General features: G+C 43.2%; 2 protein-coding genes across 2 annotated transcripts in view; both read right to left on the bottom strand.

Moving 5' to 3' along the window:
• Positions 1-437: 437 nt before the first annotated feature.
• ATP6V1G2 (ATPase H+ transporting V1 subunit G2) lies at positions 438-4457 on the bottom strand. The gene is made up of 3 exons (XM_042447223.1): positions 4239-4457; positions 3500-3600; positions 438-1322 (listed from the first exon to the last, which is right to left on the bottom strand). Exons 1-3 carry the CDS (start codon positions 4318-4320, stop codon positions 1149-1151), a joined length of 357 nt encoding a protein of 118 aa, XP_042303157.1. The 5' UTR covers positions 4321-4457; the 3' UTR covers positions 438-1148.
• Positions 4458-8684: 4227 nt separating this feature from the next.
• The window catches only part of NEU1 (neuraminidase 1), a 34996-nt gene continuing 32394 nt past the window's right edge, over positions 8685-11286 (bottom strand). Inside the window, exons 5-6 of the mRNA XM_042452356.1 lie at positions 10494-10713; positions 8685-9455 (exon numbers count right to left, since the gene is read on the bottom strand). Coding sequence (XP_042308290.1) covers positions 9235-9455; positions 10494-10713 — 441 coding nt within the window. The 3' untranslated portion in view covers positions 8685-9234. The remainder of the gene's footprint in view (positions 9456-10493; positions 10714-11286) is intronic.

Raw genomic sequence — 11286 nt, 5'->3', positions numbered from 1 at the left:
ACAACCGCATATTTATGACAAACACCCCTTTATGCCATAGTGAGGGGGAGCTATATGGATAGAGGGATCCAGAATTGTTATGTAGAAGAGAATAGACCCATACTGTAGGTATAACAGACCTTTTCAGATTACATTGGTATGGCAGTATGATCCCACCTTAACTGCCATGCCTGCATCTTGTGGAATCCTGAGATTTGTACTTGATGAGATACTAGATCTCTCTGGATAAGAATTCTAAAGAAAACACCCACCAATTGTCACAATTTGCCAGGGAAAGTCCCAATTAATCTTTCGTCATCCCACTTCAAGAGTTATTAAAATGTCCCAGTTTCTCTCCTCCCAAGATCACCCTTTGTCCTCAGCTTACTTCAGTTGCTGCAGACTAGTTCAAAATGCAAAAATAATTTGCACTAAAGTAACTCAGTAGCAGGGAAAGGAGAGAAGGGAGTAGGATATAGCCCTTCCCAGTAGGCTCATATAAAAGCAAACTGCTGCAGCACCTCCTGGCCTGTGTGTTCTTCCTCACTAATAACATTTTTCCACACTATGAAATCTTGACCACACTATGATGTTGCATGGCCACATGTGTCCCTGTTTTCATCTGCAAAATGATGGGAAGGGGGATATGAAATATCCTTCCTTAAAGTGCACATTAGACAATTTCATAAGGTGCAGATAGGGCAAGTAAGGTGGAATCATAGCACCATAACTGCAGAGTGTGAAGGGACCTTAACTCTGGAGGTCTTCACTCCTCTTAGGAATAGTAGCAAAGACTGAGGGAGCAAAATTACAAAGCCCATTCAAAGATTAAAATCTGTGGCATGTCTTTCCAGTGAGTGCTAAAGGCATCTAGGACATTTCTGAAGAAAATCCCCACAGACTCCATGATTGTAAAACCTATAGAGTGGCAATCCCATCAAGCAAGATTTACAGCTTTGATATGATAAATTATTAAAAACAATTGATGGACATATTCAAGGAGCATTAGATCAAATAAGATTCAATCAAAGCTTGGGCACAGGTGGAGATCTGATATTTTGGGGGGACATCAAGATAGACCCATTGGGATCAGGAGCCTATGGGATTTATACAGGACATGGGTCAGGAAGATTTTCTTGGCAACCCAATGGAAGTGGTAGCCTGGCTCCCTAGATCGCTGCACAGTAATTGGGGTGGATTTGGGGCCGCACATCCCAAACAATGGTGAGAAGTTGGCGAAGAACCCGATCCTTGCCCCGGGCTTGTCCACCCTGCATTGCCTGCAGTTTCTTCCGGGTCTGTGCCTCCACCTCAGCAGACAAGTTCCCCTGAGAGCCCAGCGCCTGGAGGGAGGAGAAAGGAGAAGAGCAGTAGGGTTACTCTCAAGTTATGATAATGACTTGTCTCTCACAACCCTGCAATCCATAGTCCAGTTTAAAGATAGAAAGAAAAAGAAGAGGGAACAGCAAAGGTCTTGAAATTTCCCATGACATCAGTAAACATCTGGACAGTAGAATGAGCTGGGTACATGTATCACCTGGAGTCCATTCACACTATATAATTATAGCGCTATTATTCCACTTTAACTGATGAGGCAATATCCTATGGAATATTGGAATATGAAGTTGAAGGAGGAGCATTTCGAATTCTCAGAGAGCTCTAGTTGCTCACTAAACTACAAACCTCAGGATTCATGGGATGGCCCCATGACAGATAAAGATATAGTGCTATAAACCTAGAGGACACCAAGGGCACACTGTATATTCAAACATTGTGCAAACCTGGCTGCATCCACACTGCAGAAATAATCCCGTTTGATACCTCTGCTCTGGAGCCACCACAAACTACAAGTCCTAGAAGTCTATAGCATTGTGCCATGGCAGTTAAAGAAGTGTAAAATCAGATTATTTCTGCGGTGTGGATGCAGTCCCTATTATTTATTCATTTATTTAGGTTACATGTAAGAGACCTTAGGCAAGTCAGATGCTGTCAGCCTCAGGGGAAAGCAATGGCAAAACTCTTTTGAACAAATCTGGCCAGGAAAAACCAGTAGAGTTTATCACATGAAGGTGATTGGTAGTTTATCCTGTGGATATCCTGGGACAATCACATAATTACTAAGGGAAAGAGAATTGAATGCTCAATTGTTGATTGTTAAAAACTAACACCACATAGATACATGCATCAAATAAACTCATGGGAATCTCAGCAATGTACATGTGAATTTTTAAGTCATCTGTAACGTCACCTTGCAAGTTTATAAATGTTGATCCTCTTTGCTCCAGAGACAGACTGCCAGGCTATTCTCCTCTGGAGGGGAGGGAACTGCCTTGATCAAAGATAACAACCTTTCCACACAAATTCAGGTAATGAACTGCAATCTACGTACACTTGGGGGGTCACAGAGGTGTCACTACATTTGGGGTCATCTGGTGCACATCTCATGGCGCCACCCCCCCATTGACCTCCTCCCATACAGAATCTTTAGTAATGTTTTTTGTACTAATTTACTCATAAATCGTAATTCCCATATATCACTAAATGTGATGGTAATCGTTGTGACATAAACAACTAGCAGTATTAAATTATGCCTTTAAATTACAATATCATCTGCACAGGAAAAAAAAATGTTGTCACAGATACATAGATTCATGTGGTTAAAGGGAAAATTTGGTAAAATGTGAAGTTTTAAAATATTTTTAATTAAAATTATTTTTTTAAATTAAATTAAAATTTGAAATGATAAATTTTAATTAAAAAACCTGGGGCCTCCACTGAGCCTCACCTCACTCCCACCATCTCTTAAAGCATTTTAAAGGGACACAGGTGAATGCTACAGCCCGTTTCTGCCCAAATGCAGGTGTTTCAGGAGCAGTGTGGTGTCACCTCTTCTGGTGTCACTTGGTGTGGTTTGCACCCATGTATGGTGGAAACTGATCTCTCACTGATCTCTCACTTCTTCCCCCTACTTATATTATCATCATGTCTCTAAACAACCTGTTTCCCCAAAATAAGACATATCCATAAAATAAGCCGTAGCAGGATTTCTAAGCATTTGCGCAATATAAGACATACCCCGAAAATAAGACATAATGATAGGCCAGGCACAGAACAGAAGGCGGAGGGAAGGGAGCGGAAAGATTGGGGCCAATGGTTCTAAAGGAAACGGAGTCGCAAGAAATTCAGGATGGAATTCCGGGTTTGGAGAGTTTTGACAATGTTCCAGAAGAAGACGACTTAACTATATTTGAATAAATGTAGATTGTTGTACAATACTTAATAAAAATAAGGCATCCCCTGAAAATCAGCCATAGTGTGTCGTCTTGAGGAAAAATAAATATAAGACAGTGTCTTATTTTCGGGGAAACGCAATATCTTTCAACAAATCCTTCACAACCTCCTCCCTGTTGCTGCTGCCCGATTATTACTTCTGAAAACCACCCTCCGATTCTTTGCTCCTCACCTGATGAAACCCCCAAAACACACTCCCCCCAAACCCTATCCCTGCCCCACATCTCACCGCCTGCTGCTTCTGCTGGAACTCCCTCTCCCGCTCCATGCGGTATTGCTCGATTTCAGCCTGGGCTTCTTCCTTGGCCTGCTTCAGCCGCCGGGCCTTCCCTAGGATTTAGGACAGAATAATAAGAGAGAGACACACACAGAAAAGGACAAGCTGGAGACCCTCTTTCTAAATCTCTTTTAATGGCAGGAAGGGGGGAGGGGCAGAGGACCACCCTAGGCTTCACATATGGGCTGAATCACATCAGTCTTGACAACTAGTATAAAAACGATTCCCAGATGCTGGTCCTCCAGATGTTTTTGACTTCATCTCCCAGAATCCTTACCCATCCTGGCCAATGGCCTTGGACTTTGGGAGCCTTAGGGCCCAAACATCTGGAAGGCCAAAGTTTGGGCATCACTGCTCTAGGATACAGCTGGGGGGATGTTCTTTTGCCCTCCAGATGTTTTGGACTTCACCTCCCAGAGATCCCAGTCATCATGTCATATCCTATGGCAAGGGATTATGGGAAGTGCAGTTGAAAACATCCAAGAGGGCAAGCTTCAATGTCACAGAAAACATCTACCTCTCTCCACACCTTTCCAGTATCTAGAGTTGCTTCCCCCCCCCCCCCCCCGATCTCACCCTACAATAATACCCCCCACACACATTTTTCAGGAAATGTTTGTTCCTCAGACCCAAACCTTATCAATATATTATCATCCAGATCCATCCTCAGAAAAGAGGGCCCTCTGCTTACGTTTCCGAGCCTCTGCCACCTTCTCCGCAGCCCTTTTCTCAGCCTGCAGCAGTTGCTGGATTCCCTGGGTCTGGCTGGCCATGGTTCCCTAGCAAAGATGCTCAGAGCATCTAAGCCTCCTCCTGCATCTCCTGAACTGGGTACCACATCCTGCCGAAGCAGCTCCAGGGCCCTAGTGCCTCCTTTTTTTCGGCCTATTCTGTCACTGCTTTGCAAGTGCAGGGCGACCAGATGTCATAACTGCAAAGGAGAAGAAGGCATCACAAAATGTAGGCTGTTCTGGAACATTACAAAATAAAAACTAAAAACACTCATATAAATATAGAGTAATTTCACGTGGTTGATTTTAGAGCTATATTACATGTACTGTATTTTATTACAAAAGTCCACCAAACAGTGATACCTTTTATTGGCCGACTGAAATGCACAATATACTTGTTGCAAGCTTCGAAGTGCCATTGGCTTCTTCATCAGCCAAGATGTTACGAACCAAACAGGAGGGGGGAAAACATGTTAGATGCCTGCATTTTGTTGTTTGTGACCTTAGTGAAGATGGTATGAGGAGGAGGGTAAATTTTGCAGGCTGGCTTCTCCTCCTCCTCCTCCTGGCCATGTGGGAAAATTTAAAGTCTTTTAAAGTCTTGTATTTGATTACATTTGTTGTTCTGTGCCTTCAAGTTGTTCCTGGCTTATGGTGACCCTAAGGCCATAGGGTTTTCTTGGCAAGATGTCTGCAGAGGAGGTTTGCCAATGGCCTTCCCTTGAGGCTGAGAGAGTGTGACTTGCCCAAGGCTGAGCTAGGAATCGGACCTTACTCTCCAGAGTCATCAAACCACTACTACTGTGTTTCATCATGTACTCCACCAATTTTTTCCCTCTTTAACTTGTATTTGTTAAAATGCTTGCAACATGCTTCTACACATCCGAACAAGACAAATGCTAAAAATTGTGCTTTAGTAGCAACAAACTCTTGACTAAATCTGCCTTTAATTATTCCTTTCATTTTCCCATCGAAATTAAGGGAGAAAACTCTTCAATGTTTGCATTGTGTCCTCAAGCAGCCCCTTGCCTAACATGTTTGTTGTCCTTTCCCCCCTCTGAGAAACAAATGTACCTTGAGCTCTGAGGCTGAGTCTTGTCCATGGCTGGTGGTCCGAGGAAATCATTATTTCAGAAGGATCCAGCCAAACCCCCCATTTGCACTGAATACAACCTGCTAAGAGACTAACTTCTTGAAAGGGATCAGCAGATGTGGTGCAAATTTCCCAGTTTTGGTGGAATCAGCTCTGGGCAAGAGGAAAATGCTTGCCACAATTTTGCAAGGCTTAACTGATTTGTTGTTGCAACTTGCAAGGATCTTGCAGGGAGATCGATGTATTTACTTAGGGTGCACCTACACTGTGGAAATAATGCAGTTTGAAGCCACTTTAACTGCCATGGCTCCATCCTACATAACCCTGGGATTTGTAGTTTTTTGAGGCATCAACACTCTTTGGTAGAGAAGGCTAGAGATCTTGTATATCTCCAAAACCCAGGACTCCATAGGATGAAGCTACAGCACTTAACGTGGTGTCAAACTGCATTATTTCTACAGTGTAGATGCACTCTTTGTTTGGATAGACATTTAAATAAGGAAAATATTGTCTGTATCCTGAGGCAACTGCCTCATCCTCCTAGAAATAGGACTCTCCCTGCCATGCAATGCTTTGCTTCATTACAACTGCACCAGTTTAAACATGCTCTCCTCAGTCAACCAACAAAAGGTTTATTTGATTACTGTCCTGATAAAGCATAAAACTGTGTGTATAACCTAGTCTCTTGGCCAAAGGCTTCTTTTTCTTCCAAGAATTTGCCTTAGTGACGTATGCTGTGTTGCTTGGTTGTTGTCTGGGCAGAGTGAAGATGTGTGTGTTGTGTTTTTATGAGCACTTCTGTTGTCAAGGGTTACAAATGCCTCTTCCACAGGGGATTCGAGGGAGAGCCAAGCTGCAGAGAAATGATCTTTTACTATTATTATTATTATTATTATGTCGAAGGCTTTCATGGCCAGCATCCATAGTTTGTTGTGGGTTTTTCGAGGCTATGCGGCCATGTTCTAGAAGAGTTTATTCCTGACGTTTTGTCAGTATCTATGGTTGGCAAAACATCAGCAATAAACTTTTATAGAATATGCCCACATAGCCCGAAAACTCACAAAAAATGATTATTATTATTGTTGTTGTTGTTTTGTATCCTGCTCTTTTCCCAGAACTAGGACCCAGAGTGGCTCACAATATTAAAATAACAATATATTTATGATCTACCTATGTACGAAGGCCCTGAACAATGTTATTTTTACTAATAAAAACATCCCGAGTGCTGAGTCTCATTTTCAGCCTGGTAACTGCATGGCATAGTGGTTTGAGTGTTGGATAATGACTCTGGAGACCAGGGTTCGAATCTTGTTCAGCCATGAAACCCACTGGATGACACTTTCAGCTTCAGAGGAATGTAACAGCAGACCCTCCTCTGATCAAATTTTGCCAAGAAAGGTTTGCCTTAGGGTTTGCCATAAGCCAGAAACAACTTGAAGGCACACAACAACAAAGTGAGGGGTTTTCTTGGCAAAATTTATTCAGAGGAAGTTTGCCTTTGCCTTCCTCTAAGGCTGAGAGAGTGTGACTTGTCCAAGGTCACTCAATGGGTTTCCTTGGCTGATCAGAGGTTTGAACCCTGGAGGCAATGGCAAAGCTCCTCTGAACAAATCCAAGAAAGCCCCATGATAGGGTTTTCTTAGGGTTGCCATAAGTCAGGAATGACTTGAAGGCACACATCATCACCACAATGTCTTAGATGGCCTTTAACAGGATTCAAGAAATAGAGCTCTAGATTCACGGCCGGCCCTATCAGTAGAATGAATGACCAATGCATGTTTTATAGGAGTTGCCAGCATACTCATGTCCAAGATAGGCTGGGCTGTGATTCTTATCAGCTCTAGCTAATGGTGAGGAATGGTGTTACTTGCAATCCAACATCAGTATGGCCACTGTTGCCCATTTCAAGTATAGTGTATTTTCCATGTACTGAGAGCTTCATGTGAGAATGCTACCATGCTGGAGGTAACAACTGCAAAGGTCATCTTTGGTCTCAATCCAACCATCTGGCTATTCCCTCTTCCTCGCGATATCATTTTTGGACTCATGTATTCATGTGCAAACACATTTTCCCCCTTCTCATTCTACAAAGTTGAAATACCTCTGCTAAGGCTCAGTTAGAGAGAGCCAGTGTGATGTAGTGGTGTGCATATTGGGCTACAACTCTGGAGACAAGGGTTCGAATCCCCACTTGGTCAGGAAACCCACTGAGTGACTTTGGGCAAGTCACACACTCTCAGCCTCAGGGGAGGGCAATGGCAAACCTCTGAACAAATATTGTCAAGAAACCCCCATGAGAGGTTTGCCTTAGGGTTGTCACAAGTCAGAAACGACTTGAAGGCACACAACAACAAGGCTCTGTGTAAAGCTTCTATAGTGTTTGCAGCATAAACCTTCTATGAGGTAGAATATTACTGTACAGAATTTACAACCACAGCATGTTATGACAGATACTGGTAAAAAGAAAGGAAGGGAGGGAGAGAGGATGGATAGATAGATAGATAGATAGATAAATAGATGAAAGAAAGCACTGGGAGTGGGGTTGGATGCTGTCTCCTGCTTTCTTGGGGAGTGGGTGCTGAGATGAAAGATAGAAAGGCTCAGGTTCTGCTGTTGGACGAAAGAGTGAGAGTTTTGTAGGTCCCAGGAATATCATAATGGTAAGGGGGAGATCAAGTTGGCTCCATTTATCATCCAAAGCAGCAGCAGCAGCAGCAGCAGAGGGATTTGCTTCACATGTCACAAAGGGAAGTAGTAACTGCAACTAAGAAAAGTAGCTATTCCACTTAAGAATACCCAACTTTGTTTTTTTTAGAATTAAAAAAAAACTTTTCCTTTTGTGTTGTATCTTTTAGATTTTGAGTCTGAAGGTAGAATATGTCTTGTAACTAATTTTTGCCAGCTACTCTGATTTTTTTTCCAGCTGAAAGGCAGGCTAAAATGCTGTGATAAAAGGACTGAAGTCATGGATGTCAGAGAAAACAAATTGGAGACAGCCATCTCTTCATCATACTCCAACAGCAAACATCCAATGGCAGGTGGACAGTTAAGATGAGTCCACAGCCTTGTCTAGCAAGGAATTTTTATTCACTTCTCTCATTAGAAACAGAGACAACAGGTAAAGGTGAACACCAACATGGCATAGTGATGGATTAGGATTCCTGGAAATCAGGATTCAAATACCCACTAAACTATGGAAAGAGAAGGCAATGGCAAACTCTCTTAAGAACAAATCTTGCCAAGGAAACCCTACAGTAGGCTGCCGTATGGTCACCATAAATCAGAAACGACTTGAAGGTACACAACAGCAAGGTAAAGGTGCATTAATGTCATTTATTAATTACAAATAATTTCAGTTTTCTTCTTTCCAGTTGATTGCACTGATAAGAAATCGTCCAAACCAAATTAACAATGTGCTCCTGATCATTTGTTATTTCCATCTTGTTTTCTTCTCTTTCATTCTCTCCCCTGCTCCCTGTTCCTCTCCATAAATCTTTAACCACACAGAAATTCAATAGCAGCATCTATCGTGAGACATGATTCTGAGGTAGTAAGGCAGCCCAACACCAGTGTGTAGAAAGGACAATGTGCTTGGCCTAATCTTGTCCACTGGGGAGGCAAATAGGGAGTATAGGACATAACTGGAGGACAGAAGGCAGGCCCACAATCTCCTTGCTTCACTGCCACTTGTGTAGGACTCCTCTGAGTTATCCGCCAATGGTCTTCCATCATAACTCTCAGACCTCCACACCTTTCCTTGGTCTCAATGCAAATCCCTTTCTATCCTTAACTGGGCAGTCATAAGGTTCAAGAGGGATAAAGGCACATGGGAAGAAGGGAGGAGATCAAGTTCTGAAAGGTAGTCAGAGCTTCCCATTGATGCTAATCTTGGCTACTGAGACACTGTCTGTGGACGTAACCCGCCCCTTCTCATAAATGATAAAGAGACTGTGGACATCCTCAGGGGCAGGTCCATCCAATGCCGTCATGGAGGAGTAGCCGCTGGCACCGCTCCAGATCTGCAGGGGTTCTTTCCACCATGAAGAGCCATTGGTGAAACTCCAACGTAGTGTCATATTGATGCCTAGGATGGAGAAGAGGGAAGAGGCAGGGTCATAAGCAAACTGGCTTTTGAGTGACAATGCCCAGGTCCTTCCCCCCTGGCCACCAGCCTGACCATTAATTCTTCCTATTTTAGCTTTGCTAACAAGAGGCTAACTCTGATTGGCCATGGATTTCCAGAATTTTAGGCAGGATACTTTCCTATCCCTATCTAGAAATAACTGGGATTCCTTAGTAGTCTTCCATCACTTACTAACCAGACCCTGATCCAACTTTGCTTCTTAGTTCAGATAACATTAGGTGTGCTCTGGTTGGTGTGGTGTTTGTGGAATGAGTCGTGTGTAGCTTGTTCTGAATAGGGTAACACTCCCCATGGACTAACATGATTGTAACATGAGGGCTCTCCAAGATATATTATTGTCACAGGAGGCCTCAGTTTTGCAGAGCTGTCTTTTCCTAGCTTTGGCTGCTGGCCTTATCCAGACAGGGATAAGTCTATGGTGGTAACCTCCAGGTTAGAAGACTGCAAAACACTGCATATGTGGGTCTGCCTTTGAAGATGGTTTGGAAAATACAGCTGGTGTGAGATTCAGTGGCTGGATTGCTAAGATCCAAAACATCTGAACATATGTTTCTGACCTGACTACAAAATGGCTACCAATACAGTTGGAGTTGTTCCCAGTTTCAAAGTGTGGTTTAAAACTAAAACCCCCACAACCCTTTGTATACAGTTGGCCATCCACATTTGCGGATTTGATTAATCTGTTCTCTGCAGGGGTCACTAGATCCTCCAGAGCAACTCTGCCAGAAGTTGACTATATAGTGGTGCTGAAGAACCTAGAAATTCATAGAGAAAACACTTCTCTAGGCATTTGTAGGTCCTCCAGCATGATTCTATGATCAACTTCTGGCAGATGCTGACCACAGACTTGCACTGGGGGACCTGGAGATTCCTAGATTCCCTAACAGGAAGCTGGCCACTGTCTTGTAGAATCTCACGCGCATATTCATCTTTGCACAAACACATTCTCTCCCCCGCTCCCACTGATTTTTCACTCACGTTGCTGCTCGTGGGCTGGGTTGCTAAAGAAGACGAGGCCAGACTTGACTAGAGCTCCTGCAGCCACAGCTGGGTCCACCAAAGTCTTATCAAAGGTCACATTCTCCAGAGGGAGGGTTTCACAGGCATCATAACTGCGAACTACAATGCGACAGCTGCAGTGGTAGAAGTTCTGGTTCCTAGCATTGATCACCACGGAACCGTCTGGCAGCTCATAGGGCTGTTACGGAGAGAGTTAAGGGATGTAGGTAAGATTAGTGTGAACTCGGGGAAAAGATGAAAGTTTCTTTGCTTTGTGGATGAATGTGTTTCATTCCCCCCACCCATCCACCATAATATTTTACTTCTTCACCTTGCATTACTTAGTATAAAAATACAAGAGCCAGGGAAAGAAAAGACTGCTGTCAGATGGGAAAACTCTGAAATCTTTAATTCCAAGACATAACTTCCAAGGGCACTGATATCTAAATTAGGCAGGCATGAACTCCTACCAGGATTTACCACCAACCTTGCTAGGCAGGCTGCTAGCTCCCCTCTTAGCCCAACTCAACCTGGGCTACAATCCATGCTTTGCAGGAAACTTCTATTAGTCTACACTAAAAAAGGATCAACCAACACTCTCTGTTCTAGATTTTTAGGCCAGAAACCTTTAATAAAAGTAGCAACCAAAAAGCAAAATACTGGATTCAGTATCTAGATCTCTGCAAAGGGAGAAGGTACACACATACACAACACTATCTAAGGTAGGTTTATTTACAAGAAAAAGGGAATACTCTGTGTGTGTGTGTATAGA

The sequence above is a fragment of the Sceloporus undulatus genome, chromosome 2 (assembly GCF_019175285.1).
Source record: "Sceloporus undulatus isolate JIND9_A2432 ecotype Alabama chromosome 2, SceUnd_v1.1, whole genome shotgun sequence".
Taxonomy (NCBI): Eukaryota; Metazoa; Chordata; class Lepidosauria; order Squamata; family Phrynosomatidae; genus Sceloporus; species Sceloporus undulatus.
The sequence above is the reverse complement of the archived record's forward strand: the minus strand, read 5'-3'. Positions and strand labels throughout refer to the sequence as shown.